The 27,474-nt window shown below is 42.0% G+C and overlaps 3 protein-coding genes across 4 annotated transcripts in view; 2 read left to right on the top strand and 1 right to left on the bottom strand.

Annotated features, from left to right (window-relative positions):
* The window catches only part of map7b (microtubule-associated protein 7b), a 26,099-nt gene extending 6,213 nt beyond the window's left edge, over positions 1 to 19,886 (top strand). Inside the window, exons 2-20 of the mRNA XM_086188988.1 lie at positions 6,502 to 6,648; positions 6,771 to 6,848; positions 7,462 to 7,625; positions 8,703 to 8,820; positions 9,145 to 9,246; positions 10,694 to 10,804; positions 11,206 to 11,295; positions 12,348 to 12,467; positions 14,519 to 14,691; positions 15,466 to 15,602; positions 15,691 to 15,959; positions 16,085 to 16,235; positions 16,365 to 16,533; positions 16,613 to 16,717; positions 16,809 to 16,859; positions 16,955 to 16,982; positions 17,089 to 17,206; positions 17,307 to 17,476; positions 18,046 to 19,886. Of these exons, the coding sequence (XP_086045114.1) occupies positions 6,502 to 6,648; positions 6,771 to 6,848; positions 7,462 to 7,625; positions 8,703 to 8,820; positions 9,145 to 9,246; positions 10,694 to 10,804; positions 11,206 to 11,295; positions 12,348 to 12,467; positions 14,519 to 14,691; positions 15,466 to 15,602; positions 15,691 to 15,959; positions 16,085 to 16,235; positions 16,365 to 16,533; positions 16,613 to 16,717; positions 16,809 to 16,859; positions 16,955 to 16,982; positions 17,089 to 17,206; positions 17,307 to 17,476; positions 18,046 to 18,056 (2,312 nt within the window). The 3' untranslated portion in view covers positions 18,057 to 19,886. The remainder of the gene's footprint in view (positions 1 to 6,501; positions 6,649 to 6,770; positions 6,849 to 7,461; positions 7,626 to 8,702; positions 8,821 to 9,144; positions 9,247 to 10,693; positions 10,805 to 11,205; positions 11,296 to 12,347; positions 12,468 to 14,518; positions 14,692 to 15,465; positions 15,603 to 15,690; positions 15,960 to 16,084; positions 16,236 to 16,364; positions 16,534 to 16,612; positions 16,718 to 16,808; positions 16,860 to 16,954; positions 16,983 to 17,088; positions 17,207 to 17,306; positions 17,477 to 18,045) is intronic.
* armc1l (armadillo repeat containing 1, like) lies at positions 19,312 to 22,723 on the bottom strand. Its single transcript, XM_086188992.1, has 7 exons — positions 22,567 to 22,723; positions 22,128 to 22,300; positions 21,899 to 21,990; positions 21,642 to 21,819; positions 21,439 to 21,555; positions 21,275 to 21,349; positions 19,312 to 20,733 (listed from the first exon to the last, which is right to left on the bottom strand). Exons 2-7 carry the CDS (start codon positions 22,278 to 22,280, stop codon positions 20,542 to 20,544), a joined length of 807 nt encoding a protein of 268 aa, XP_086045118.1. The 5' UTR covers positions 22,281 to 22,300; positions 22,567 to 22,723; the 3' UTR covers positions 19,312 to 20,541.
* Positions 22,702 to 27,474, top strand: mtfr2 (mitochondrial fission regulator 2). 2 transcript variants are annotated; one of them, XM_086188989.1, is made up of 8 exons: positions 22,702 to 22,859; positions 24,078 to 24,203; positions 24,396 to 24,500; positions 24,687 to 24,811; positions 25,322 to 25,530; positions 25,615 to 25,927; positions 26,433 to 26,616; positions 26,747 to 27,473. In XM_086188989.1, the coding sequence occupies exons 2-8, from the start codon at positions 24,132 to 24,134 to the stop codon at positions 26,789 to 26,791; spliced, it is 1,053 nt and encodes a 350-aa protein (XP_086045115.1). In that variant the 5' UTR covers positions 22,702 to 22,859; positions 24,078 to 24,131; the 3' UTR covers positions 26,792 to 27,473. The 2 variants fall into 2 exon arrangements, with proteins under 2 accessions (XP_086045115.1, XP_086045116.1); XM_086188990.1 differs by having other exon boundaries at positions 22,732 to 22,859; positions 24,074 to 24,203; positions 26,747 to 27,474.

The following is a 27,474-nucleotide window of genomic DNA, read 5'->3' as shown; positions in this document are numbered from 1 at the left end:
TGCTCAGGGGCTCCCAAAGTCAGGGTCAGGACTCCCCTTTGGGAGCTGAGATTCTAAAGGTAAAGCAGTACTGTAAATACAGTTTGTGCAACGTTTGTACACATCAAGCACCACCTGGAAATGTGGAGGTCCCGAGTTTCTGGCACCTTTTTTATGATGGAGTCCCCAGCTGAAACGTTTGGCCCGTCTCAGATTTATTATTCATTTTTTTCTTTCGTACTGAACTATGCTCACCACCATGCAATGAACTTGCCAAGCAGTGTAAATGCATTGTTGCAAATAAATATAATTTTTATGAAACTTGTCAAAAATCTCTAGTAGCAGAGATTTCAAAAATACTAAACTGGATAACTGCCTGTTTGCAGTTTCTGTTATTTAGTGCTGTTAAAAGTCAATATGAGTGATAGGAATCTCATCAGGGCTGGAAACTCCACCTGCAGCATCTTGTTGAGTGTTGCTGGCAGCCAGTCAGGCCTGGCTCTCTTTGGGCAAGTCAAGTCAAATTTATTTATATAGCACCAAATCACAACAAAAGTTATCTCATGACACTTCACAAGTAGAGCAGGTCTAGTATCACACTCCTTCAATGAATTTACACACAACAATTCTCCACGAGCAAGCACATTCTGCAACAGCAGCGACGAAAACCTTCCTTTTTACAGGCAGGAACTTCAAGCAGATCCAGGCTCAGTGGGGACGGCCCTCTGCCTTGACCGGTCGGGGGGAAAGAGAGCAGGGCAGAGATGAAGACAAATAATGGAGGAAGACAGATATACAGAAGGAAGGAGAGGGGTAGAGATAAAGAGGGACAGAAAGGGTAAGAGTCTGATGGACAGACATGGACGTAAACAGGTGATGCTAAGGGTGGCAGCTTGAGCCTCTTCAGGTCTGTACCCTCCTCCAGCAGCACCAGGGAAGAGGAAGATTCCCCTGCCCTTTTTACCTCTCCGTTGACTGGAGCTCATCCTTTAGCTTAGCATTAGCATGGGCTAATCCTCTCAGGCTAGAGGGGAGGCAGAAGCCACACTGTGCTACCCAGCTTGCCTGCTACCCAGTGGCCTGGACAGCACAGCACTAATCACTAACTCTGACCATTTAATCTGACTGCCAATGTATGCAGATAGACGGGGGGTGGGGCATGCACACACACACACACACACACACACACCAGTATTAGGGGAGGGAGGGGCAGATTAAACAGTCACACTCTCCCTGTCTCACTCTGTCTAAATACACACACATACACACTCATGGACAATAGGATGGGGGTTGGAGAGTTGCCACAACCTGTCTCACACAAGTTGGGTCCCAGCAACGGTGGTATCGACCAAAGCTGACCTCTCTGTCCCTTCTTCTGGCCTTTACTCTGGAAACATTGGGGTCTTGAATGGTTCTTTTTCAGTTTGGAATTTCTTCCTTTTGCTTTTTCCATCGCTTCCCTCGTTGCGCCATGCATTTTGGATTTGAGCCTAGCTTCTGCTGTGGGGGATGTTTTCAGGAAGTGGGAATGTTGATTTTGGTCCTCCAATCTGACTAGTCGAAGTGGGACGCTATCCAGGGGTTCAACAGGTTCCATCCTGTGAGAACACCCCTGGAATTATGAATCAGAATCCAGGTAAAGGCATGCAGTTTGACTGAATAGTGTACATTTCATTTATACGTTGACAGGCTGTTGAATGCAGAATAACCACATGTTCAGTGTCATATGTAAATATCAGGGCTCTGTTCCCAAGCACTCAATATTAAATTTACAGTTGTGTTACAGGCTGTTAGGGTTATTTTCGGTGTGTTCATGCGCTCTGCATAAGCTTGCCATTATTGCTAGGTCTAAGCACTTAATTAAAATTTAACTTAAATTGTAATATGGCCTTTTGTTATTTTAAAATTGCAGGAGTTTAATTATTTGTGAAAATAAAGTTTTAAATGAAACATACAGGCTTAAGAAAACATCTTTGATATAGATCTCCACATGAATCACATTGCTGTGGCAATGTGTGTGCTTGAACTCTTCCTGTTGTGTTGTTTGGATAATTGTGTTGAAAATATGGAGGTGGCATGTATGTGCGTGACAGAATGTGGCAATTGTCCTACAGGTTCACCGTTGGATATTCCAGGCAAAAAAGAAAAAATCATCTTGGCATATTTGCAAAGGCTGTTAAACTGGTGTTGAGTGCACTAGATTAAATATAAACACTGCCATTTGAGGTTTGCTTGATGACCTCCACAACAGATGGACGAGGGCTGACTGAGGTGTGATGGCGATGAAGCAGCTTAAGGCTGTGTGATATGACCAAAATCTCTTATTATCGCGATATAGGTCATTTCATTTTAGTCTGCAGTCAGCATGAGTGATAATGTGTAGAAGAGTTCACCTGAAGAGCTTGGTTTTTGTTCTGGTTTTTTGCCTTCAGAAAATTCCTCCTAAATTCTGTCTTAAAGGACTGTTCGGGTAGACATTAGGTTTGTGAAGACCACTGACATGGAAGTTGAAGTGGAGTTAACACAAACATGCCTGTAATAACAGCATAAGTGTAACTGGATACTCTAGACTCCATACAAATATATATATATATATATATATATATATATATATATATATATATATTTTGTTGTTTTTTTTAAAACCAAATCATGTCTTTTTGTTCATCTCATACCCTTTTCTAAGGTTTTATTTCTTTCATGGACTAAAGGAAGGAGTGCTTTTCAGCTACAAAACCACGCATGCCTCATGTCAAACTCCTCCCCAAAGCATGGCCTTTGACCTCATTTGACCTCATCTGTTTGTTGGATATTCCATTACACTACAGCTCTCTAATTATTTGGCACTTTGTCTGGGAAAGTAGAATCGATACCGCCGAGGTGGAAGAAGGGCTTAAACTTAAGTCAACTGCTGGCGCTTCCAGTTAATTAAGTTGGTTCACTGTCATTGTGTTGCTTTAGTCTAACAAGTGTATGTAACAAATGCAGGAAACGCTTTACATAATTGGATGTCTATTACATGAAAAAATAAGTTGTGGCTGGAGGCGATATGTTTTTGGGGTGTTCATCCATCCATACCATTTTCATGAGTGTGATCTTTCAGTAAGGGAAGTCAAGAATGAATTGAAATTTTGAGGTCAAAGGTCCAGGTAACTAAGACTGCAGGACACATGCTTGACCTAATTCTTTTCTTCAAATGATAATTTTGATAAATCTCATCAAAAGTTCTAATGGCGTAAAATCATGAAGTGATGTCATTTTATATTCAAAAGGGCAAATGTAATGTGTGTTAATCCTATTCTGCAAAAACACAATTTATCAGGGACTCATCAGTAACACTTAATGACTTTCATTATACTGAAAAAAGAATCTTAAATCTTTTATTAAATTCCTTTACTCTTCTCTTTTTGGTTAATTATGAGTCGAACATGGATTCTACCTGAACCCGTTGGAGGAAGCTTACAACCATGAGGGGGTAATTGAAGTTCTTGATGTATCATATTACTGCTGCCCTGACTGAAGCTGGTCAGGGCACACGCATGTGGGTATTAATCATTAATAATTCTCAGTGTATGCTAGATCTGAGTCACTGTATTGAGAGTGATCTCATCTGATGTAATGAATCCCTAAATATCATTGATTCACTGTCTTGAACACATTCTGTCCTTGATCAAAAACTAACGCAGATGGTTGCTGGCTACATTAGAAGTTACAAGCCCTCTCACTGTCACATCTGTCGCTTCCTGTCACGATTACGAGATGGTCAGACTGAAAAGACATGAAATGAAACCAGCAGCACATTTTTCTGCTTTAATCATTGTTAAACCTGAACCTGACCACCTACCCGGGTACTGAACTGGATGCTGATTCTCTGCTTTGTTGAAACATCTGATACCAACGTCACCATATCTTATATCATTCGTTTTGTGCATATTGATAACAACCTTGCAGGTGAAAAAAGGTCATGTCAAGATAGCACTTCTTGACATATTGCCAAGCCCTTTAGTTCATTGACTAATTTCCTGTTCAGTTACTCTCTGCTGCACATAATCTGCTAGTCTTTTGTGTGAGGACAGTGATTTTATGGACATTATTGCAACCCGACCCAGCCCAACTATTGCTGCTTTACTAATATCCACTATGAAACCAGTTCCAAAACTGGTACACCTGAGGCAGTTTAGACTTTCTAGTACACAGTAGACGTTCCATATCCTGTGACATGCAATACCAGCTACAGCTATGACCTCATGTCTTTGTCCAGTACATCCCCCAGGAAATAAAACATCTCTTTGTATTACGGCCACAATAGTTAATTTGACACAAGTTTCTGCAAAACCAACTGCAAACTGCTCAGTTATTGAAAGTAAAAACCATAGAGTCTTTAAGTACTCTTGTTTATTGAGTTGGTCACAAAATCAGACTTTTTTTAAAGAAAAGATCAGGTGCTTTTTTTTCCGTTGGTGTTGGCTGACAGAAGTGAATAAATCCCTAAATCATGTATGTACATTATAACAATACTATTATTGATCGATTGAAATGTTTATTTTAAAGAACAAGAGGTGACATAAGAAATATTAAAAGCATATATATATATATATATATATATATATATATATATATATAATCATATGAAATTAATCCGTCAGGATTTTTTTATAAACATCACATCTTCCTTTTATGTAAAGGATATATTCTTAACTGATGTACCAATATATAACTAATTAACTTGATAGCTAAAAATATCACAGCTAGCACTGAGAGAAGGCTAGGCTAATGCTAGCAATTTGAGCATTTGAGTTTGAAAATCAAACCTGTACTTTAATATTCTGTTCCACTGAAACATTAATTACCCGACTGTCACCAAAGTGAGGAGATAAACATATTGAATAGCGCGAAGTGCTATTTTAGGCAGCATTAATTTGTTGTAGTTCATTTAGTCTGGGTCAGGGGCGGCTGTTTTAATTTGGTCATTAGCTTTCTGGGACGGATCGGTCTCTGGAGGCCTGCAGTTCCTCTCACTCTTCACCACACACAGAACCAATTTCATTTTACCTGCTTGTTTCCGTTACTGCACTACTAAAGACATTATCAGTGAATTGAGTCAATGTTTTTGCTACCTTCCATTCTGCTTTGTCCTTGGTGTTATATTGTGCATGTCCACACTGAAACACAGTGTTGTCATTTTTTAGGAATACACAGTAGGACAGGGTCATTTCTCTTTAAAGCTCTGTAACCGTGTCCAGAAGGCCAACCTGAAAGTGCTGAATAACCCTCAGCCTAAAGGCACCATTAATCAACAGCCTTGTTCAAAACTGGAGGAAGATGCTGCAACACATCGAGCATCCTCAGGAAACAGCAGAAGCAGCAGTGTAAAACTGAAGGGAATTCGGTCGTCCTCACGTGGCATTTTGCGTCAGCCGTTTTGATCCTTTTCATTCATGTCACAAAACTGTCTCCATCACAGGTTCATGAGTTACTTATCACCTGACATGTCGAGGCCTTAACTTTTAACAGTGTAATCCTGCATGACCTATTGACAGTGCATGTCGTCTTTCATGTTTGTTGATGTTAAAAGAAGCAGGTGACGTCCCGAACAAGAGTGATTCACTGTCTCTCTATTCCTGATTCATGTTGCTGTATCTTTTGTGTGGCCTAGAGATAGATATGCATTGAGACTTTGATGTAATATGGAAATGCTGTTGAATTGAATTATACTTGGTTTTAAAACTTTAGACATAGTTATGGAGGATATCTTTAGAAGTTTTTTCCAGTAAATGTCATTGAAGCTCTGTCTGTAATCTATCATCTTATCACAAAAAAGCACAAGAGAATTGAACATATTAAACTAGATAGCGCCATCGATTTTGGATGTTGTTATATCACGATATTGCACAAGTCTTGTATTTTTCTTTTTTGTTTTAAAGACTGCATTACAATTCTTATACACTGAACTTAAGTGTCTTTACTTATTACATCTACATTACTGCTGATTATTTACCAAACAACAGAACCAATAGTCATTTCTACATTCCTGCTACATTACTGATTGAGGTATTTGAGGTATAATATTGTCACGTATAAGCTTGTATTATATTATATTGGCAACTTTTTCCTCATAAATTGTAAGTTCCTTTTTAATTAGTCTATAATATAAAAGTGTGCATCTTTTCGATCCTTTTATGTGTTTGTCTTCACCTATGAGTTTGTTGGGATTGACTGCAGTTAGTTTTTTTGCTTGTATAATGTGTAACTGCCAGAGTTTGCAGCTCAGCTAATGTTGCTCTTTGAGGGTTGAAAGTTCAAAATTGACGTCACTGGATTAAGAAGTGCAGTGTCAAATATAGTTCACGTTTATCTCAAAGGTGACAATTTAGTTATTAGATTAAAAATGTGCTTGCAACCTCTATGTTTTTAGTTCACATCATCACGATGACTCTCAAAACATCCACACTTTGACTCCCTTCTGTCTGTCTTTGTGTCGCAGGGTTTCGTTATCGACACTTGTTTGTCTTTTCATTGCAGCGTCTTTCTCTCAATATAAATCTGAGGATGGTAGAACGTCATCAGCTGCCAGGCCTAGCTCCTCGGCCTCCGGACAGACCTACACACCCATCCTGACCCCTACAACCACCAGCAGCAGCCCCAATAACAACATTGCCACCAAAACAGGCAAGAGACACAGAAATACAGAGATAATAGAGGGCAACATTTCATACAGTAGATACAATACTTGAAATTGAAGTATTCTATAATGTCGTTTTGTTTTTGCTACTGTTGTGTTTGTGCTGTAGACTCACTGATCTTTAACAAAATTGATGAGAGGCTGAGGTTGGCCCGCGAGCGCCGAGAGGAGCGTGAGAAACAGAATGGTGAGTATGTATTGCTAGTGCGTGTGTATGTCTTCCTCGTGATAGCCCTCAACTAACTGAACCTGGCTGGTAGCTGTGGGGCACTGACAGTTTCTCTGGTTGTTACATAAAGTCCAGGCAAAAGCCAGGCACCCCTGTTACCATGGCACCCAAGTTACATAATGTGTAAGCCATGGGGTTTAAGGAAGCTAGTGTTTTGAAAGTGTGTTTTTGGATGAGTGTGCGAGTCGCATACCACAACAGATGGGTTAGTGGAAGTCCATTTTTTATTGTTGAAGTGTGTGTGTGTTTGTATTTGTTGTCATAATATTGTACAGTGGTCATACCACTACCCTTGCTAAGGGGCTTAGGGATTTGCATTGTGTTGAGAGCTAAAGCTCAGTCACATGATCTACAGCTGACCCATCACACTGCTGCTATAAGCCTGTGTGTTTGTCCATGTGGCACGTGTGTTTGTGCATTTGATTTTGTACACTTGTATGATTTTTTTTGTAAACATGTGAGTCCATGTAAAAACACTCAAAACACGTGCACCCAGTCCCTGTTACATTAACGGTGTATGTGTGTGTGTGTGTGTGTGTGTGTGTGTGTGTGTGCATCCATGGCGGCTCAGCCATCAAGGAGGCCCAGTGGCAGGCGCGTGAGGAGCGAGCGAGGCAGCACTATGAGAAACACCTGGAGGAGAGGAGGAGGAGACTGGAGGAGCAGAGGGTGAAGGAGGAGAAAAGACGAGCTGCTGTTGAGGAGAAACGACGACAGAAACAGGAGGGTGACAGGGTAATGACGCCTTTTGTTCCTTGTGAAAGTGTTTATAAATATCTGTTCTCTTTTCATTTACCCCTATCACACCCTCTTCAGGGAGCAAAGGTCGATGACCACAGTCCACCCTGGGTCTGTCTCTCTGTTAGCAACATCTGTGTAGCACGAGAGTTCTGTGGGAATGGGGTTGTCAGCCCCAACCTTCCATCATTTCTGGCCTCTGGTGCTATAAATACAATATCTATGGTTCACATATATTTCAGTTAACCATTGACTTGTTCTAAATCCCTCTCCCGATTAGTCAGTTGGATTTTGAACTCTGCTGTTAATTCTTCCCTACGCACATATTTTCAGTTTGTGCTCAAATACTTAGCATATACATAGACTTTAGAAAAACACAGACACAGGGTACTTTGTTGCGATTCAACGTATAGATTTCTCAGTTTGCAGGACACTGGTTATAAAACATTAGATTCTGGTTGGAGGTGATTTTCATCCAGAAGAATCAGGCTCCTATCGGTCAAGCATATAAAGAACATCAATGCAAAGTCATGGGCAACATGTAAGAACGGCATTAATTGCATTTAGAGTGTATGCACAGTTTGAGCTGGTGCATTGTTCACTACCAATTTAAGAGTCACTGTAAGAGTGAATTGGATTTCAGGATCTATTCAGGTTTTATGATGTATTGGGCATCGCAATTAGTCTGAACATCCGAATTAAATGTCTGCTTCTGTTTGATGGCAATCTAAGGTGCATGACATGTCATTGTGATGTGTTCTGCTATTAACTGAAAAGAAAATGCTGAAAAATATACACACACATATTTAAGAATTCATAAAGGCATAAAATTTTCTAGCTTTGAATAGTTATATGTCAAAAATGGGTTTTGGGAAAGCGAAAACCTTTATGATGTCACCCCTGAGTACAACACATTTTTGAACCAATTAGAGGTTTTGCTTTCCTTTTTGCTTTTACCCCCTTCTGTGTTTTTGTTAGTTTCATAAAACGTACTCGTTTCGGTTTGGAGAAAAACAAGTGTTGCAGCAGCACTTGTCTTCTGATGTTTACTCATTGTTGGTTTTGTGATTGAAGGCTCGTCATGAAGCTGTGATGCGGCGGACTATGGAGAGGTGCCAAGGAACCAGACAGAAGCCCAACCGCTGGTCGTGGGGCGGGGCACTGCAAATAAACTCTCCCAACACACCAGCTGGTACTTTCATGTGTAACACATTGATTTTCCATACAGTGCCACTCTTGTGTAAACATGCCTTATATTTGCATGCCTCTCTATGTCCATATTTTTCATATTTGCCATGATTATGTTTCAGCGTTACATATCCGCTGCTTGCTGTTTTACTGCTGACTCACAACCTGCTGTCTCTGTCTCTGTCTCTGTCTCTCTCTCTCTCTCTCTCCCTCCCTCTCTCTCCCTCTCTCATACTCACCCTCACACTTTCTCTCTCTCTTAACCTGATTCTCTGCCTCCCCTCTGCTCTTTGTTTCTCTGCTATTGTCCTCTCCCTCTCTGGTCCAGGTTTTGTCGAGTCTGCTTTCCTCTATCCACTCGACCTTGCTGGACTGGAGCACATGCAGGGTGCTTTCAGTCTCTACCGCAGATACGGAATGACCTCCCAATGTGAATATGATAGTACCGTGTCAGCTAGCTGGCTAGCTTTAGAACTGTTACTGTACCTTAACAGTTTTAGCAAACAGATGTTAGCATGTACGCGTACATGTAGGCCAATTGTGAATGGCATGATAGTTGTCTTTTTGCATGTAGTGACCCAGTTTGTGACTTGAACTTGAGACAGGATCTTTCTTAAACCTTTTAACTTCTTTGGTAGAGGACATTTAACACTACATCATTTAACTTTTTTTTTTTTTCCTCTTGACATAACTTAGAGTTTTCCTATCTATCCTGGCTTCACCAAAGCTCTAGGACTTTAGCCTTCGGTTGGTCGATTGGTTGGTTGATATGCTCTTGTGTTCTTGGTCAGATAATTGCTGGTGATTTTCATAAGCAGTATTTGCATTCAGTAGGGACAGATGCCCACTTGAATTATTATGTTCTTGAGTGATTGGCTATATAATGTTTTTTCTTGGAAACACACTGTATAACCACCATGCACTTGTCACCTTGCCAATTGCACTTGTGCAGGTTTTTTTAAAGCTACATTTACATGGATGACAGTAATGTGACTATGGATCTTTATTCTTTTAGAATATTTGATTCATATTCTAGTTGACATGCTAGAGTCATACTTTTTTTGTTGTTGTTGCTAATGAAGCACCAAACTGTGCTTGGAGCTGAAATTGTAACACCTGTGAGAAGCTGGACCATGTGTTGTAAAACAGTTTTTTTTAGAAAATGGCTCAAAATCTCTGATAGAACTTCATAGTTCAGTCAAGATGTAGACGTGTCGGTAACGCACTTCAAAAATCCAACTAATGTCAGAACCCTCCACAATTCTTAGTCCAGTTACTGTGTGTTCCAACTGTGACCTCAGTTTGATAGAAAATGCTGTGAACGTGGCAGTTTCTAATTCAGACCTTTGTCTTAATCAGGTTAATATTGCAATATTGTTGTTCATGGAAATGTAGCCAATGACTGTTTGGAATTATGCACATTTATTTAGGTTTAAGCCTTGTCCACATGGTTAAAATAAAACCTACCCCAAATGATGTACCAGATTTCAGACTACATGTGAACTTTTCAGTCTGTCCCGCAGTTCTGTGCGTCTGCATGGATGGGTGATCTGCTTGTGTCCCGCATCGACACATTTACTGATCATTTCTTCCAGCTTTGTGACCTAACTTGGGTTACCACTTGAGTGCAGGAGTCTGCTGCTGCATTCTCCAACCTAAAGAATTATGTATCAACCAATCGATTAGTTGAAGTGTAGGTCAGATTTCAATCCACTGATGTTCTCCATGGTTGAAACTCATAGAATAGAATAACCCTTGATAGAGAAATGGCTGGCTCCAGCTCGTTCTTCTTCTTCTTCTTCTTTCCCATTCATTTTTTTCTTAATTGGTACCTCTGTTTAATAATGTAACATTTATTATCTTTTGTTTGTGTTTAGATGCTGACAGGCGGTCAGTGTCCACGATGAATTTATCCAAACACACAGACCCTGTCATCACTAAGCGCCTCTCCTCTTCCTCTGCCACCCTGCTGCACTCCCCTGATCGAGGTACAGTATTCACTTGCTTTTGGATGTATTTATGTCATCAGTTTGTTGTAAGACAGAATCTAAATTTTTAATTCAGTGAATGATCATTGTCTATTTTTACTCACTAAATAAGCATACCAGGATTTTGTCCAAGAGCACCCGACATGAAACACAAAGAAAAGAGGCAAAGAATCAACACAAGCAGTGAAAAAGCTAGCAAGTACATGCAATATGCAGGTTTTAAATATTTCAAGAAATCACTTAGATTATTTATGATGACACTAATTTGCATTTGTTAGAACTTAAAGACCTTATCTCTGATTGTGTACAAGGATAAACTCAATAGAGCATCTTTTATTTCTACTATTTTATTGTGGAAATGTAACAATCAGCCGTGTATTCTTTTTTAATGTTGCTGACAGGCTTACAGATGAGAACAGCCTCCTCCCCAGCCATTAATAAAGCTCACTCCCGTCTACTCCAGGGAAAGACCAGCCACCACAGAAACTCAGGTGTTTTCTGGGAGCCTTTTGCGGTTTGGTTGCTGGTATTACAAGCTGGCACATGATGTGGTGGAACACAAATTCACGGGTTGGAAACTGTTAAGAACATGCATCCCATCTCAGAAAATTTAAGTATGCGAGGATGGACTGTGAATCTCTATGATGTATAAATAAATTCAGTGCAAACTTTGCAAACCCTACTGTATATATGCATCAAAGGGAAACACCCCTCCTCCCTTTGCATGACCCCTTTCACTAATCCTTTGTAGGATAATCTTTTTGTTTTTGTGGGAACACTTTATGCCATTTTTATCCTGGCTGGAAAATCATCACCCACATATTAATAATTGAATACACATGATTTTAGATATAACATGCAATCATGTTCCCAGTATGATATAAGAAAACGGCCTTCACCACCGTGTGGCACCTGAATAAAAAGTATCCTGGGCTAGAAGTGTCTTGATGCCTTTGTACGGTTTCCAGCCCGGTTGTATCTTTCCCCCTCACTCTGAAACCTGCATCTTGTCCTCATGCTTCATGATCAGAGCAAGGAATGCTGCACGTTACATCTGATAAATTGTCCCTTTGTCTTTTCCAAGTGACAAATCAGGTTATAATGAAGATAAATGATTGCATTATGCATCTCTGGTTAGTATGTATTTTGTGAAACACAGCAATATTCTAGCCGCTAAGAGTTGCTCAGCCAAATATTTTGACTGGCTTGCATAAAGCTTTCTGCACTTCATTTACTCATTTGTTAATTTCGTTAAGCTATTGCATTGGGATGCTCCTTTTGTTCTACACTGTTTATCTGGATACTTCTTGCGTTTGTGCTTCACTGCTGGCTGTTTGCTTCCTGCATGCAGGTGGGCGCATAGCAACCTGTACATGGTTCCACTTTGATGCTCACCTACGCTACAGAAAGGAAGGAATGGTTAAGACAGACAGTCATAAGGCATCAGTTAAATCCGCTTTGACTGTCTGCTCTGGCTTATCGGTAGGCAGTTAATAGTTTTAGTTGTTATCAAACCACCAATGTGACGTGTGTTTGTGTTCAGGCCTGCGTCGTCTTCCACTGACGCCATGGGAAAGCAATGTGGTGAACCGTCTGCAGCAGCCAACACACTCCTACCTGGCCCGGAGCCGCAGTGCCATGAGTCTGTCTGGAGAACAAACAGGTAACATTAAAGGCTCCGCCTGCTGCTTTGATGGCCTCATTCATGAAATATAAACAGCAGTATATTGTAACATCAACATCTCTGCAAGCCTGGGTGATTACCAGTTACAAGAGGTAGATGACAGATGTTAGGAGCAAGGAGGTCCAGTAGCCATCATGCTTTGCTCCCTGTCTGTAAGACTAAATCAAGGTTTAAATAGTGTGTAAGAATGAACATGTGCGTAAGAATATTTCCTGGATGAGGCCCCTGGTCAGCAGACTGAGTGAAGCGGAGGGATACACGCCGCTGTAATGAATAATAGGCGTTGTGCTAGGAGTGTTCCTACAGTTTCTATTGTGGCCTCTTGACCAGAACACTTTTGGATGTTAATCAGATTTGGCAAGACTTAAAGCATTACTCTGTCTGAAACTTCCTTCACCAGCCTGTATCAGGCACTCAGAGCTCACACACACAAACACACACACATGCATTCACACACATCTAAACAATTAAGCTCTTCAGGATGTAATTCTCTACTGCTAACCAAGCCTTGTTTCCCTCTGTTGTTGTGACAGAATATTTCAGCACCTGAAGCTACATAAAGACAGAATCTGTAGTCAGATAAGTCAGAATTTGCTTAACGATAACTCGATTTATTCAAATGAGGTTAGTCTAACCCACACATCTGGCTCAGTACCTATCAATCTAGGCAGGGCTGCTCACATATCCAAATATATGTTACTACGTGGACGATTTCTCCCCTCAAATGTGTCCAGAAACATACTCCAGTGTACTGTTTGCTTAGCTGTAAATTGCCACCTGGCCATCATGTTGGAAAGAATCAAGCCAATGACGCAGATTGTCACTAATCACATCACTAACATTCCATACGTTCAGACACACCATCTGATGGGTTGTCTGCATGTAACAGAAAGATGCTACGTCACTAAGGGGCTGTGCCAGGTCCCATTGCACGTTTTGACAAACTGAAATAAATTGAACTTTCCTCTTCGGAGAAGAAGTTTTTGAATTATATAAACTGCAATTTGTGCTACTTTTCCTGATATTTAAAACATCTTGTTTCCCAGGAAAATCAGCATGTTTTTTCTACCTGTTGCCTTTTTCAAATGACTATCACTCTGAAATGTTTCATTGCATTCTTTTAATCCGTGCACGTGTGTAGCTTCTAAACTAAGTGTGAAGGTGCTGGTCTTGCGTGTGTTTTTGTGTGTCATGCTGCATGCGTTCTACTGTGATGTGTCTGTCTGCAATTCTGACTGTATAAAGATGTCGACCTCAGATCAAGACTGACCACCAGTTAGCTTAGCGGAATGAATGGTAGTGGGTAAGCTGTCTGTTCGAAACAGGGTTTAAAACTGCAAGATATTCTACTTTTAGAATCCGATATGCAGCTGGAACCACTTTCCTGACTGGGCGTTGTGATTTGACATGGCACGTCACAACAAAACACTGGTTGATGACTAGAAAAGTGACTGATGCTACTAATCATAGCTCTGATAAAGGATGAAGAGGATTTCTGGAACAAACCAAGATATTTAACTTCTATATATACGACCAGAATGCACAGAGGACCTTGAGCATGCTAACTTGGCCATTTCGCTAAGCTAGGTGGCAGTCGTGAGGCCCGTGTAGGTGTCAGATCCCTAATGTACTTACCGAGGAGAGAAGGCTATCAATCTTTTTCCTTTAAATAAAAGTGCTTCCAACATTGGGAATTTTTACTGTTGTGAATGTTTTGTTCTCTTGCCTCTACCCTGATAAATCAGCTTTACTAATTCCTTGAGTAAAGACTAATGACCCAAGGGATGGTTGCTCTGTTACCCCTCCGATCAGTAGCACTAATGCTTTCGTTTATTTCCTCTGTTTCCTTTCCTCTCTCTCACCCTTTTACTGGTCTCTATAAACCCACGGCTTCTTTCCGTTCATCCATCCGGATTCCTTCACATTTCTTCCGCTTATGCCCGTTTGTTTGCTCCTTACCACTTTCCAAATACCTGGTCATACAACCCTTATCCTTCCTCGATTCACTCCCACCTCGTACATCACTGTAGCCATACCTGTGTGTCCTCGCTCAGTGTCCTGCCACCCCATGGGCTCCATGTCATTCAAGGCCCTGCAGGCTCAGCCACTCCCTCACTGCCGCAGCCAGGACAGGAGCCTCAGCAGAGAGACGGCCTCATCTTCCTCCACCACCCCACGTAGGAGAACCACCGGAACGACACAGGTTAGTAATATCAAGCCCCCTCCTACAGCTGTTCTGAGAGCAGGGTATGTTCATACGATGAAACCTTCATTTTCCTCCGCAATATCTCGATTTGTTTGTCACTTTTAATGAATTTGCTACTTTTAGTCTGCTTTCTTGTCTTTTTTTTTCATGTTGAGGCCGTCCCAGATGAGTCTGGCACAATATGTATCTGTCACTATCTGTTACTGTGATCTGAAAGACATCTTAACCCTGAAATGTAAAGATTTACACAGGAAGATTTGCTTTTTAACAAACAGGAGTGCGTCCTGTACTGATTGTCCATCTGTCGACTGTCATTGCACATCAGCTTAGGCCATTAAGGTCTTATGAGGGCACTATATAGCATCTTGACCCACAGACATAGGTGTGTGTGACACATGGGCACAGATAGTCTCCATGACAACAAGCTCCATCAATTGTTATCTAAGTGAGGATGTAAGTTTCTAAACATCAAGTGCTCATCTAGAATTAAAAAAAAAAAAAAAAACAGTTTATCACCATGTTGTTTGTCTTCCTTTTTAATCTTGGCAACATTTTTTTATGTTGATGTCACTTCTTGGTGTCATGCAGGACCAGGGTCAGGCTGTTTGAGTCTAATCCTGTTACTGATCATCTGCTGTCAGTAGGGCACCTGGTTCTGGGTGCTTTCTGTACCGCCTGATTACTCTGCTGAGGACATTTTGCTGTTTTTATTAGACCAGTTCTGTCTTCAAATAATTATTCATCCCTTTGTTTCCTCTCTGGAACCAACAGCAGAAGAACCGTGATGCTGTCAGGAAGTCTTGGGGCAACCTGTCCCTCCCCTTTGCACCAGTTTTGACCTTACCCCCCAAAAAGCGCTCCTCATCTCCCAGTAAAAGGAACAAAGCAACAGCACCCTCTCCTGGCAGGTAGGAGAATAACGCAACAGGATCATTGGTAAAAAACACGTGAGGACTTGGACCTTGATGGAATATGCTGAGTTCGTCCTGTTCACAGGCCTCCACAGAAGACAGCTGGGCGCCCCCCAACCCCCAAGCTGCTGAAGTCACCAGGGGCAGAAGACCCTGGAAACCTACGTCCTGTTAAGATCACACCGGAGAGCCATCAGCCCACCACACCCGCCGTATTGCAAGGAGAAGGGAGGGAGGAAGAGGAGGAAGAGCAGGTCCTCAGTCCCTCTCAGCCTCTACCTCAACCTGAGATGCAGGGCCAGAATAAGACCAGTACTGAGCAGACACCACCATCCGTACCAACAGTGTCAAGCGGTCAGTTACAGTTCTGAGGACCCTTACATTATCACCCACGAAAAGTGCCTGCCTCTGTTTGTTTATTTGGTGAAAGAGAAATTCTCCATTGGTGATGGATTGAATGATGAATTGATGTATTCCAGAGAGTGTCAGCAGTCCTCCAGCCCACAAGCCTTCAGCCGGCACCACAGACCCAGAAGAGGCGAGCCGCATCCTGGCTGAGAAACGCCGCCTGGCCCGTGAGCAGAGGGAGAGGGAGGAGGAGCAGCGTAAGCAGTGGGAGGAGCAGGCGAGGTACGCTGTGCCCATATTTGTGTGTGTGATCTAGCCGGATAATTCTGAAGGTGTGTGTATCTTTATTCCCGACTGGTGTGTGTGTGTGTGTGTGTGTGTGTGTATTGGTGTGTGTGCCCGTCTCTACAGACTAGCCAAGGAAGAGATGGCTCGTCGCAAAGCCGAGGAGCGAGCAAAGAGAGAGGAGGAGGCCCTGCGCCAGGCGGAGGAGAGGAGGATGAAGGAAGAGGAGGACAGGAAGGTGGAAGAAGACAGACTTCAGAAGGAGAAAGAGGAGGCAGAGAGAGTCCAGAAACAGGTCAGGAAAGGTGTACACACTTGATGAATGAAAGATCACGTCACAGGGCTTGACGTAAATCTCTGGTTCTGTTCATTAGAAAGAGGAAGAAGAATCCAGACAGAGAGAGGAGGCAGAGAGATTACGACAGGAGAGGGAGAAACACTTCCAGAAAGAGGAGGCTGAGCGCCTGAAGAGAAAAAAGGTGACACAAGTTGGCACACACATAATATTCAAGATGTTTCTGAAGTACTGTGCTTCTAAAAGCTTTTATTGTATTTTTTGCAAATGATAAGCGTCTGGAGGAGATAATGAAAAGAACAAGACGTTCAGACACAGCCGACAAGGTAAAGATGTAGAGATGAATTGCGTTATAAATCAAACAAATTAATTTTTATCTTGTTTAAATGTTCATTCTCTTTATTTCTTTGTCTGTCGATAGAAAGTTAATCCCAATGGCGACAACACAGGTAACTTTCCTTAATTTCTGACCAAAATCAAAAGGTTTACACTTGTATAGCACATGTGGTATTCTGTCTTACTGCTCCTGACCTCTGTTGTGGATTTGCTCTGCAGCCGCTGCCTCTCCAGGTCCGTCTACAGTCATCGTGTCACCGACTCACCACAGCAACGGTCGTCAAGCTGACCCAAATCCAAACCCCAGCACCGCCGCACTGAGCCATCCCGATCAGAGGTAGAGCAGCAGGACACTGGCTGTCTTTTCCCCACAACAATACAACGCTGTTCTCATCTTCATTCCTCCCCTTAACCCCTCCTGTCTCCTCGTGTCTCAGGGAGAACGGTGAGTTTGAAGAGGTGATCGTACTGCCTTCAAGGTTGTCTCCTCCCGAAGGAGAAGAGGAGGAGCAGCCAGAGGAGAGGGTTCCAGTCATAGCCTTCAGGGAGAACGGCCTCCTAAAGCCTCTGAGTGGCATCGAGGACATATCAGCCCAGCAAGGACCAGGTCATCCTCTTTCTGCTTCACCCCTCGCTTTTATTTCCCTGCCTTCACTGAAAACTCCTCTTCCTTTCTGTAGCAACTCTCAGAATTAAGCATGTTAATATTTTGATTTTGGCAATAATGAGGCAGATCTGCCTACTTCGGGTGAAAGACGATCTTTTTCAGAGCCTTAACTTTTAAACTCATTGCAGTTCACATCACTGGGGGCTCCTGCTACTTCGTCACTCTGTTTTCTCGTGTCTCAGCTTTGTTCTTCTCTGATCTCCGTTTGTGTACCTGCCTCTCGCCTCAGGTCAAACGCTTAAGGAAGATTCCCCTGGTTTTATTGCTAAAGTGGGTTGAAACAGCTAAAGTTAAAAAAAAAAAACAACAACAACAACCTCCTACATCATTGAACGAGTCCAGATGATGTGCAGAAGTCATATGCTTGTAAAAGCTGCTCAGTAGGGTGGAATACCAAGCTTGAGCCAGTAAAAGGATCTTTTTGTGTTTGGACCAGGATCCAGTAGCATGTTAATGTTAGACAGTCTTAGCCTTGACCGTGATTTGTCTCTGTTGCTCCTGATATTTAGATGTTGCCTGATTGCTGTCCAGGACGAGATGACCCGCACACACACGCACACACACGCAGGGAGAGAGAAGGAGGGAGGGAGGGACGGACGGTGAGAGAAGGAGCACCACACAGCTGTTGAACTGACTCAGAGGAAGGACTCGCAGCAGCACCCTAGCAATTCCCTTCCAAAGGTTGACTTTCTCACCTTCCCACGACTCCCCCACCCACCCACCCACCCACCCATTTTCTAAAGATGGTGTCTCCAAAGATCTCTCCAACGCATCAGCAGAGAGAGGTAGTTTCCCTCACAAGCTGCAGGGGGGAAGCGACGGTCTCTTGCTGTCTGCCCATGATCCGGCGTGTTCTACCCCTGAACCGCTGTGATACCACAGAGGGGGCAACATTCAAGATCTCCTCCATCTCGTGACTCTTGCTGCCGTGAATGAATGAGATTAATGTTTGAGTAAACTGAAATCTGCTGTAAAGTCTTTAATTATGATACTTGAAGAGGTTTTTTTTTTGTGTTTTTTTTTCTTGCTGTAGAACAGTCAGATTGACAAAATCAGCAGCTCGCACAATCTTAGAATTACAAAGATTTCGACTGTAATGTTGTAATTCTACCGTTTCTACACTGAAATGTTACAAAATAGAGAAGAAACATGAAGGATATCAGTCCATGAAGTTGTTTGACTGCAGACACTGGAATGTTTCGTCTAATGTTAATATATCTTTGCTGTGTCTACAGTGTTTAAAGCTTAGTTGTTATTATTGGGGTGAGGCTTGGCGTATCATGGAGAGTTGATGAAAATAATGAAGAAATACTGAGAATAATTATGGTGTACACTACTGATTTTTGTTTAGTTCTATTTAATTGATGTATATAATTAAGTATGGTAAAATGTAATTTTTTTTAATTTTAAATCCTCATCCTGTCCCTGATTTCTGTTCTAGTTGTGAAACTAAATCTGCTTTGACTTCAGGTCCTGTTTTTTCCTTGACTGTGGTTTACCTTCCTGTCAGAGCAGCACGGCTTCGCTTCGCTGAGACGTCCATCACTGCATCGCAGGAGTTTTTTGTTGTTGTTGTTTGGCCAGCAAAGTATAAACCTGATTAAAATAATTGACTTATGTCAGTTTTGAAATAACCTTATTGATTTGATCTTTTTGATTGTGGATTCAAGGATGATTGCTGCTAATTGTGATGCTCCTTTGCCTTACTGCACCGCGTGCAAAACATGAGGTGACGCCAGGACTTCTTTTTATTCCAGTTTACTGAAATTCAGATGATATATTCCCAGCATGGGCTGCAACATTCTGGCTACACACCTGATCTCTATGGCCTCACTTTCTTGATCTCCGTTCACATATGATCTTCAATCAAGTTCTTCCTCTCAGAAGGAAAAAAAACGAGGGGGATTTAAGTAAAATACTTCTGGATTTTTTTTTTTTTCCCCCAGAGTGCCCAGATTTCTGTTTGGCACTTGGTTTTCAAACATTTGCACTTCATCCCTCTTTTTTTGTTTGCAGTACTACCACCTTAATGGAGAAGAACTCCGACAGAAATATTATCCGTGTCTTGTTTATGTGGTACTGGTTACTGCCAGTAGTACACAGCATGCTGGCTTGAAAAGAAATTGCTTTAACAGAAGCATTTACTTGTAAAGTACATTATACAAAGTCGTCCTGTATATTATGAATAAAAGTCAATATATTTTACTAAAACTGACCGCAGGTTTGACAATGCAATGGCCCTTTATGGAGACAAAGGGCTGAGTGATGAGTTCTTTGAACTGCTGCAAAACTGAAACCTTTGTACAACTATTCCACCAACTGTACTGTTTGAGTAAATAAATTTGACTTGATTCCCTATTAATGACCAAGTCTTTCAATGAGTCTGTAGTTGGGAACGAATCATAGTTTATACCTTTTTTTTTTTTCATTACAACGCAGCTGACTAGTAAACAAAAGGTTCCTGGTTCAATCCCTATTTCCCCTTGTTGGTGTCCTTGAGCAAGATACTGACCCCTTCATTACTCCTGATGAGTAGGTTAGTGGCTTGCATGGCAACTTACACCTTCAGTGAGTGTGAATGAGACAAATGACAGAAGTGCAAAATTTTATAACTGAGCAAAACCAAGTACCAAAATGTATATTTATATATATATAAATATATATTTATATATTATATTATTCTACCTTCCAGCTTAAAAGCTGCTGTTCAATATTTTTTTTCTGTGTAGGAAAAGTTTAAAAAGTCTGACAGGATACACATTTTATAGAAAATATTTACATTTAGTGAGAAGAACAGACAAGAAAACAGCATTTTACAAAACATTTTCTAAGTGCACGGTTTCCCATTGTAACGAAACAAGAAGAAAATGTCGAAATCCTAAAATCACCACATGCAGATCTCGTCAGTATTCAATGGAATTAATTACAACCCGATGCAGTAATAGCCAGTAATGTCCACTCCAGTATGCACACACAGCAGCATCTAGGAACTCAGTGGTCCAGTTTCACCAGTAGAAAGTTTTGGTGAGGAAACTGGCAGCAGCATTGAGCCAGCCTCCACTTGCATCTTCCTTGGCTGCGGTGCGGGAAATAGCGCGGTCCACTCCCTGTTCAGGGCTTTCCTCCTCCGGGAGGTAGTCAGGTAGAACTGAGTTTTGCTGCACCTCCACTCCAGAGGGAGTCAGAGTGATAAAAACCTGATGAGAAAGTTAAAAAAAATACATCTTTAGACAACGGAATTCTTGTTAGTGTTCATCATTGATCCTCAAAAAGCTTCATACATTGCTTAATATGCTGTAGGTGCCGAGTACATAAAATGCTCCTAACACCTGATAAATATCAGCATTTCAGCTGTCTTTATAGGAAAATGCTTAATTCAGAAAAAAGCCCAAATTCTGAAAAAAAAAATGCTGTTAATATGAAGGTTTCCCAAGCACTGGGCTGAGACCCGTGGTTGGGCCGCGGGCACCCTCTAATGGGTTGCAAAACGATTTCAAGTTGAGGCTCATGTTTGAAGGGGAAATGTATTTGGACTATTAACTACGATGAAAAGTATATGTTCAAACCAGAGTGCATTAGAGGGGGTGGTGTTTTGCTTTGTGTTTTTATTATGCACTGGTTAGCAAAATGAATATCTGGGCCTGGAAGCAAAAAAAAAACCTCCTGGATCCTAATCAAATTCAGAATATCAGCATGTATGTAAACGTAGCCAGTGTGTGCTCAGCATCCATCCCTCACCTCTTCTCCTGCTTCATTCTTCACTACCTGCTGGGCCGACAACACCTGGGTGGCGGCGATGGCCGAAGCCAAACTCTGTAAAAGAAGACAAGCTGAGTCAGTGAGTTCGATTCCTATTTGTTTCCCAAACAGACGACTAAGGTTGAGATTAAGGTAATGTTTACCTCGGTGGGCAGGTCCGATCGAATACGAACGGTGCATCTCTTGGAGGCCATCTGAAACGTGAAGCTGATCACTCCTCTGACCTTTAGAAGAGCCGCCTCACACAGGCCTCGCTGGTCCTTGATAACAGAGGAGGGACAGTGATTCTTATCTTAGCGGAAATAACATTAAACATGGGAGGGAGTGTGTGTGTGTGTGTACTCACAGCACTATCCAGGCCCTGGATATGCAGAGTGACAGACTTGGCCTTCTTGTTGGAAGAGTTGATGAAGAACTGGGATTTCTTCCTGCTCTCAGGTGTGCGGTGTACAGGTTGAACAGGTGCATTCAGGATGTCAAAGACCTCTCTGGCCAACGCTGTGATATCAACAGACAGCTCGTCCCTGGAGAAAAATGTTTTGAATTCACAATCATCCTTTACTTTACTACTATAAGTAATACATAATTAAGTGATTGAAATACCTTGCCATGAGATTCTCCAGGCTCACCATCATACCGAGTTCATTCTTCATGGTGGAGATGTTGGGGGCCAACTCAGCCAGGTAACGCAGCGTCTTAGCATGAAAGAAGATAGACGAGGGATTAGCATCCCAATAAATAAGAGGTATTGAGCAGAGCAATAAACTCTCTATCATCAGTGATATCTTGACTAAAGTCATCGTACTCCTGCATGGAGCGGCTACATACACACCTGCAGAGTTGCAAGAAGCACTTCTGGGGCCTTGTGGTCCAGGAAGAGAACCAGGCCTGGTAGACAACCTTGGTCCTGAACTATCACATCCCGGTTCTGCGGTTCAGAGGCGAGATCCCGCAACTGACTCACCACCGACAGTGCGTCCATCATCTTTTCTAACTTTGGCAGACCTGAAATTACAACTTATTTTAATGCTTACGTTGAAATCACACTTTTCCGTATTGCGGTTTAACTGGAGGCAGCAACTGAAAATACGAAGCTCACGCTCAAAGCTTGGCTAGCTTACGAGGCTAACTCCTTTCGAAACGTAACGGAGCTCATTAATTGTACAGAAATATTCTCCATCTTGTTAAAAGTTTGAGGCTAGTATAAATGACAAAGGTAAATAAGAAGTTATTCTCTTTTGTTTGTTTGTTCTTAAATGGCATTTTCTTACCCAGGAGAAGCGGCTCGTGGATACAGAAATACAAATTTGGTGACTTCTATTCGTGGTACACTATTGGTTGATGACGCTGCACGGTCGATCGATCCTATTGGCTGTTATTCTCAGAGCCAATCGGGAGAAGTTTTACTGCCGAAGCGTTATTTGACTTGCTTCCTCAACGCGCGTGACCCGAGACTTGCGAGTACCTCATTTTCAGTCTTTTAGCATTTGTAATTGTTATAAGTATTATTTTTGTTTGTTAATGTCGCAATAAACGCACCCAGTGACAAGAAAACGAGTTTACGGTAAGTGCACGTATGTTTCCTTGCGTGGGGTATCTTAGTTTTAATGACCCTTGCATGTTTTTTTTTTTCCCCACACAAACGCACTGCGGTGCTTTTCCATCCACACATGCTTACTCTTTGTCGGTGCAAAACAAAAATTTTAAATAAAACCTTTTAGTTTTTCATTGCAATTTTGATGGAAGAGTCAGCGACTAACATTAACTGCACGGTACCGCCGGAGACAACGTAACCTTTCTGAGCATCAGTAACGTTACATCTGATTGTGGTGCCTTCGCGTGACGCTGGAAAGTGACGGGAGTCCTCAGAGTTTTTGTTTATGGTGAAGGAGACCTCAGATAATCTTTAAAACACAATTTAAGATTAGTTAAACCTTTATTCTATCTGTTAAAAATATTCAAATGGGTCAACTCACTGATCCCCCCCCCCATTCAGGCCACCTTGCCTTTACTTAAAGGGTTCAAACTTGAACGAGATCTCTTAGCAGACCTCAGATCATCTTTAAAATTCTGTTTCAAACCTTTATTTCTATAGGTGTAAATGCCCAAAACGGTCACTGCACTGCTGTTTTTGTCACATCCAGATGAAGCAAACCTGGAGCCCTTCGTTCTAGCAATGACTAGACCTCAAAGATTGAGGTCTCCTCATTAACCCAAGTCTGACGCCTCTAAATACAATAGCTTTCGACCTGGGCTTGGTCTAATGGGGCCCTGAATGACTCAAACAACACTTAAAGTGCTCATTATTTGCATTAACTAATAGAATAAAGGTGTTACAAAACTGAAACATCATTTTTAAATTTCTTCAATGAGACTCTGATGTTTCCTTGATGATCTAATCCAGGTCTGACCCTTCTCAATATATATTTTTTGTTCAGTATTTGTCATTTCATTCCATTTTAATTTGTTCGTTTGTTTTTATGTCATTAATTACCTTGAAAACGGCTAAATACCGCCATCTAAGGGTATTATGTCGCCAGTAAGAAGCTGAGAATGAGGATTATCATATTGAACTCTTTTCCCGAGTTGAGCAATAAGGAACAGGAACTGTACTTGTATTTATTAAATTATATTTACATGAATATCAAAGCAAGTAACGCAGATGCCATTTTATAGCCTAAATGTTGGATTTTTTTTCTTTCCGTTGTTGTGCATGTGACTTAAGAGCTCTCTCTCTCTCTCACTCTCTCTCTCTCTCTCTGTTGGCGTCTCACCAAGTCAGTCAGCAGAAAAAGGAGCTTTGCAGGCGTCAGCTGGTGCATGAAAAAGCCCTACAATGTCTTTACTGGAGGATGTTCTGGATGTGCTCTGCATGGTGCTGGAATATTTCGGAGTGTCTTCAGATATGGTGAATGCTCTCTCACACACACACACACACACACACACACACACACACGTGCACACACACACACACACACACGCATAGTGATGCTTGTAATTTCCAGGGAGTATACTGAGTGGAGGAGAGCGATGGTCCAGTGGGAAAACAGCAGCACTGGTGGGTCTGATGTGTATTTCTCATGTGTCGTCTTGTTTGCAGCTGGTTCCTGTGTGGGACAGTCAGCTGTGCGGTCAGTACCGCAGCATCGTGCGAATGATTGGAACAAATCTGCCACTGACTCTGCCACCTCGTGCACACTTTGAGGTAATGGTCACGCAGGAAATGACTTTAAATTGGACAGGTTACAAAGTTATCAACATATCTGCTTGCCACGTGATTTTATTTTTGCTCTTGAGTCAAATTCAGTTCAGCAAATCAGATGGAAGTAAATAAAGGTCACGCAGCCTCTCTTGTGTCTCCGATCCTCTCATCTCTGTGTTTTTTCCTTAGATCTATCCGCTCACCTATGGGCCCTACGGACATCCGGACGTTGCCATGGATAGACCTGCCATCCCATCATTCGCTGATGTCCGGTGGGTGTTTGAGGATGAGGGGGACAGCTTTGCGAAGATCAGGTGAGGATGTTGATTTTTTTTTTTTCTTCCAAGACGAGAGGCAGCATGGCTTAGGTGTTTGTGAAAGTTTGAGAACATGAATTAAACTTATTTCTAGTTTGATTGATGGGCCTCTCATGGTAGAATTTACACACTGTGTGCTTAAGGCTTAGCTGATGTAACAAAAAGTAGCATCCAGTCAGTATGCAAGGCAATGCAGCACTTTTACCTTTTTCCAGGAGCCTTAATTTCAGATGTCCTGCTGCAGGTACTCCAAATTAAAGCCAGGTAACAGTACGAGGCTGAAAATAAGGACACACCTGCTTTTATTGTATTTTACAACTTTAGTGCTTTAAGTGTTTTAGCTCAAAGTTAATTCTCATATCCAACTAAAGTCATTTTTTTTCCCTCCCAGTCATTTTAATATTTTCACTTTGCCTGTTAGGTTGCATATGGATTCCAATCAGTTCCCCATATTAGTACGACAGTGGATGTAAATCTAAATTAGTGTTCATGTACGATCTTCTGTAGGAACCACATACCTCCAAAGAAGCAAAGTACTATAAATCGGGATGTGGTGAGATACCCAGGACCGACTCTGAGTCGAGCCAAGAGAAGAGGCGAGTCTGCAGAAGTCAAACCTGATCCAGAAGCCATGAAGAAGATCTCAGCGCTGGAGAGCGAGCTGATGAGACTACGGGCTCAGATAGCAAACATTGTTACTGCCGTTCCATCTTCAGGTACCAGGATGAGGGGCAATCTTGTTTTTCCCTTGGTTCAACCTCACTCCATAAAACAAACTGTTTATTTCCACTTTATTCTAGTCCTCCTCCAGGATCCTCCAGGATCGCCACTCTTGTCTCCTATCCTAACGCCAGCTCTCACGTCTACACCTCGCTGTGGTGCTCCTCCTCCACCACCACCACCTCCTCCTCCTCCGCCTCCCTGCCTGAGCTCCTTCAGTGAGACCTCTTCTGTGTCAGAGCTCATCCGACAGCGCAGGACTAACCGCAAAGACCATGTGGAGGGTCAACAAATGCCACAGGGCTCAGGCTGCAGTGGTGACATTAAAAGCATCCCCTCCATGCTCGATGTTCTCAAGGACTTAAAACAAGTGAAATTACGCTCAGTGGAGAGGTAGGCGTGGGAAGAATATGGGTTTGTCCTCTGACTAAAGAGGTTTGTGACATATTTACTGTCCATCCTCCCCAGAACCTCCGCATGTGCATCGAAAGAGACCATCTAACTGCTAGTTAGCAGTTAGCTTAGCACAATTAATGGATGAGTGGGTGGTAAACATTAGCATACCTCCATCAAAAAAGTCAAGTAGATGAGGTGCAGGATCTTCATTTTAGAATGACTTTTCCGGAGAAAAGGCTATTTGGTGACTTTTGACGGAAGTATGCTAACACTTCCCACCCACTACTATTCACTATGCAAAGCTTACTAGCATTCAGCTGGTGTCTGTGACTATCATCCCCCACCCCCACCCCCAATGTATACACTGAGGGTAGAAGGGGATCAATTTTTTTACTGGCTCCGGGTAAATGGGCATTTTAACCCCCCCCCCAAGTTTCTATATATGTGTATGAATATTGCCTTGTAGTTTCAGTATTAAACCTCCTTTTGTGGATGTTTCTAGATCACCAGGCGGCACACCAGTCCAGAGGAGACGGAGTAAGGGAAGCACTGCTTTGCTGAATGACCCAGCAGCCCTCATCGCTGCAGCACTTAAGAGAAAGTTCGCCCAAAATCGTCATAATGACTCCTCTGACAAAGAAAATTCACTAGATCGCTCTCCGTTTGGCAGTCCAGATCCCCCCAAGGTTTGCTTTCTACTGACATGGTTATAAAAAGTAGACTATCATCGATAGCTGAATAGTAAGAGTGGATAGTTTTCTCCACTTTTTCGCTGCATTTTGTTTTTTAAAATATTTTGGAAAAATTCTGTTACAGATTTCTCAGCATACCAGAAGGAGCCAGGGACTTCTCCACCTGTGAACCCCCAGAATCATCCACCCATCCAACCACAGCTCCACAGATGTGCCTCACAAACCAACTACTGCTGCAGCTACTGACTCTTTTCATCCTCAACGTTGCTCGCCTCTGCTCCTGCAAGAGTTCGTCTCTTAATGGACAATCTGCTTGTTTCTGCGTCTTTGTCTGGAAGTTTGAATGTATATGTTTGTGAGAGATTGCTGTAAATAAGGATTTTTTAATTATTTTTTTGTGCAGCAATTTTGCTGTCCAGTTTTGGTATTGTTGATATTTTAATGTACAGAGCTCCCTTTGTAAAGGATATTTAAACAGGTACGCTCTGTAGCTGATAAAGGGGGACAATAACAGTTTATAACAGTTACTGTTTTTTTTAAATGACTTCCATGGTGGGGTAATTTATCATAATTATTTCAACTGAAAGTGGGATTGAGGTCAGTATAAAAGAGGAGGGAAAGGTTTGACACATTTGCTTGTGCTTATACTGATCATTGCATAGGGAAACAAGCGCTCACCCAATATGACTGCACTGTTCCATGTAGCACACCTGCCTTAGTCTTACTAAAGCCCCCTGCTCACCTCGTGAGACAGCAATACGTGAGATTCACAAGGTTCTATGCAACTGCTGTTTCCTGTTTTTATTAAAGTGTTCAGTTACACTGATTGTGTTTCCGACATTTGCGTCCCGT

Source organism: Aulostomus chinensis, chromosome 20 (genome assembly GCF_037954235.1).
Source record: "Aulostomus chinensis isolate RoL2024-O1b breed Wild chromosome 20, RoL_Achi_v1.0, whole genome shotgun sequence".
Lineage (NCBI taxonomy): Eukaryota > Metazoa > Chordata > Actinopteri > Syngnathiformes > Aulostomidae > Aulostomus > Aulostomus chinensis.
This window is presented reverse-complemented; position numbering and strand designations above follow the sequence as displayed.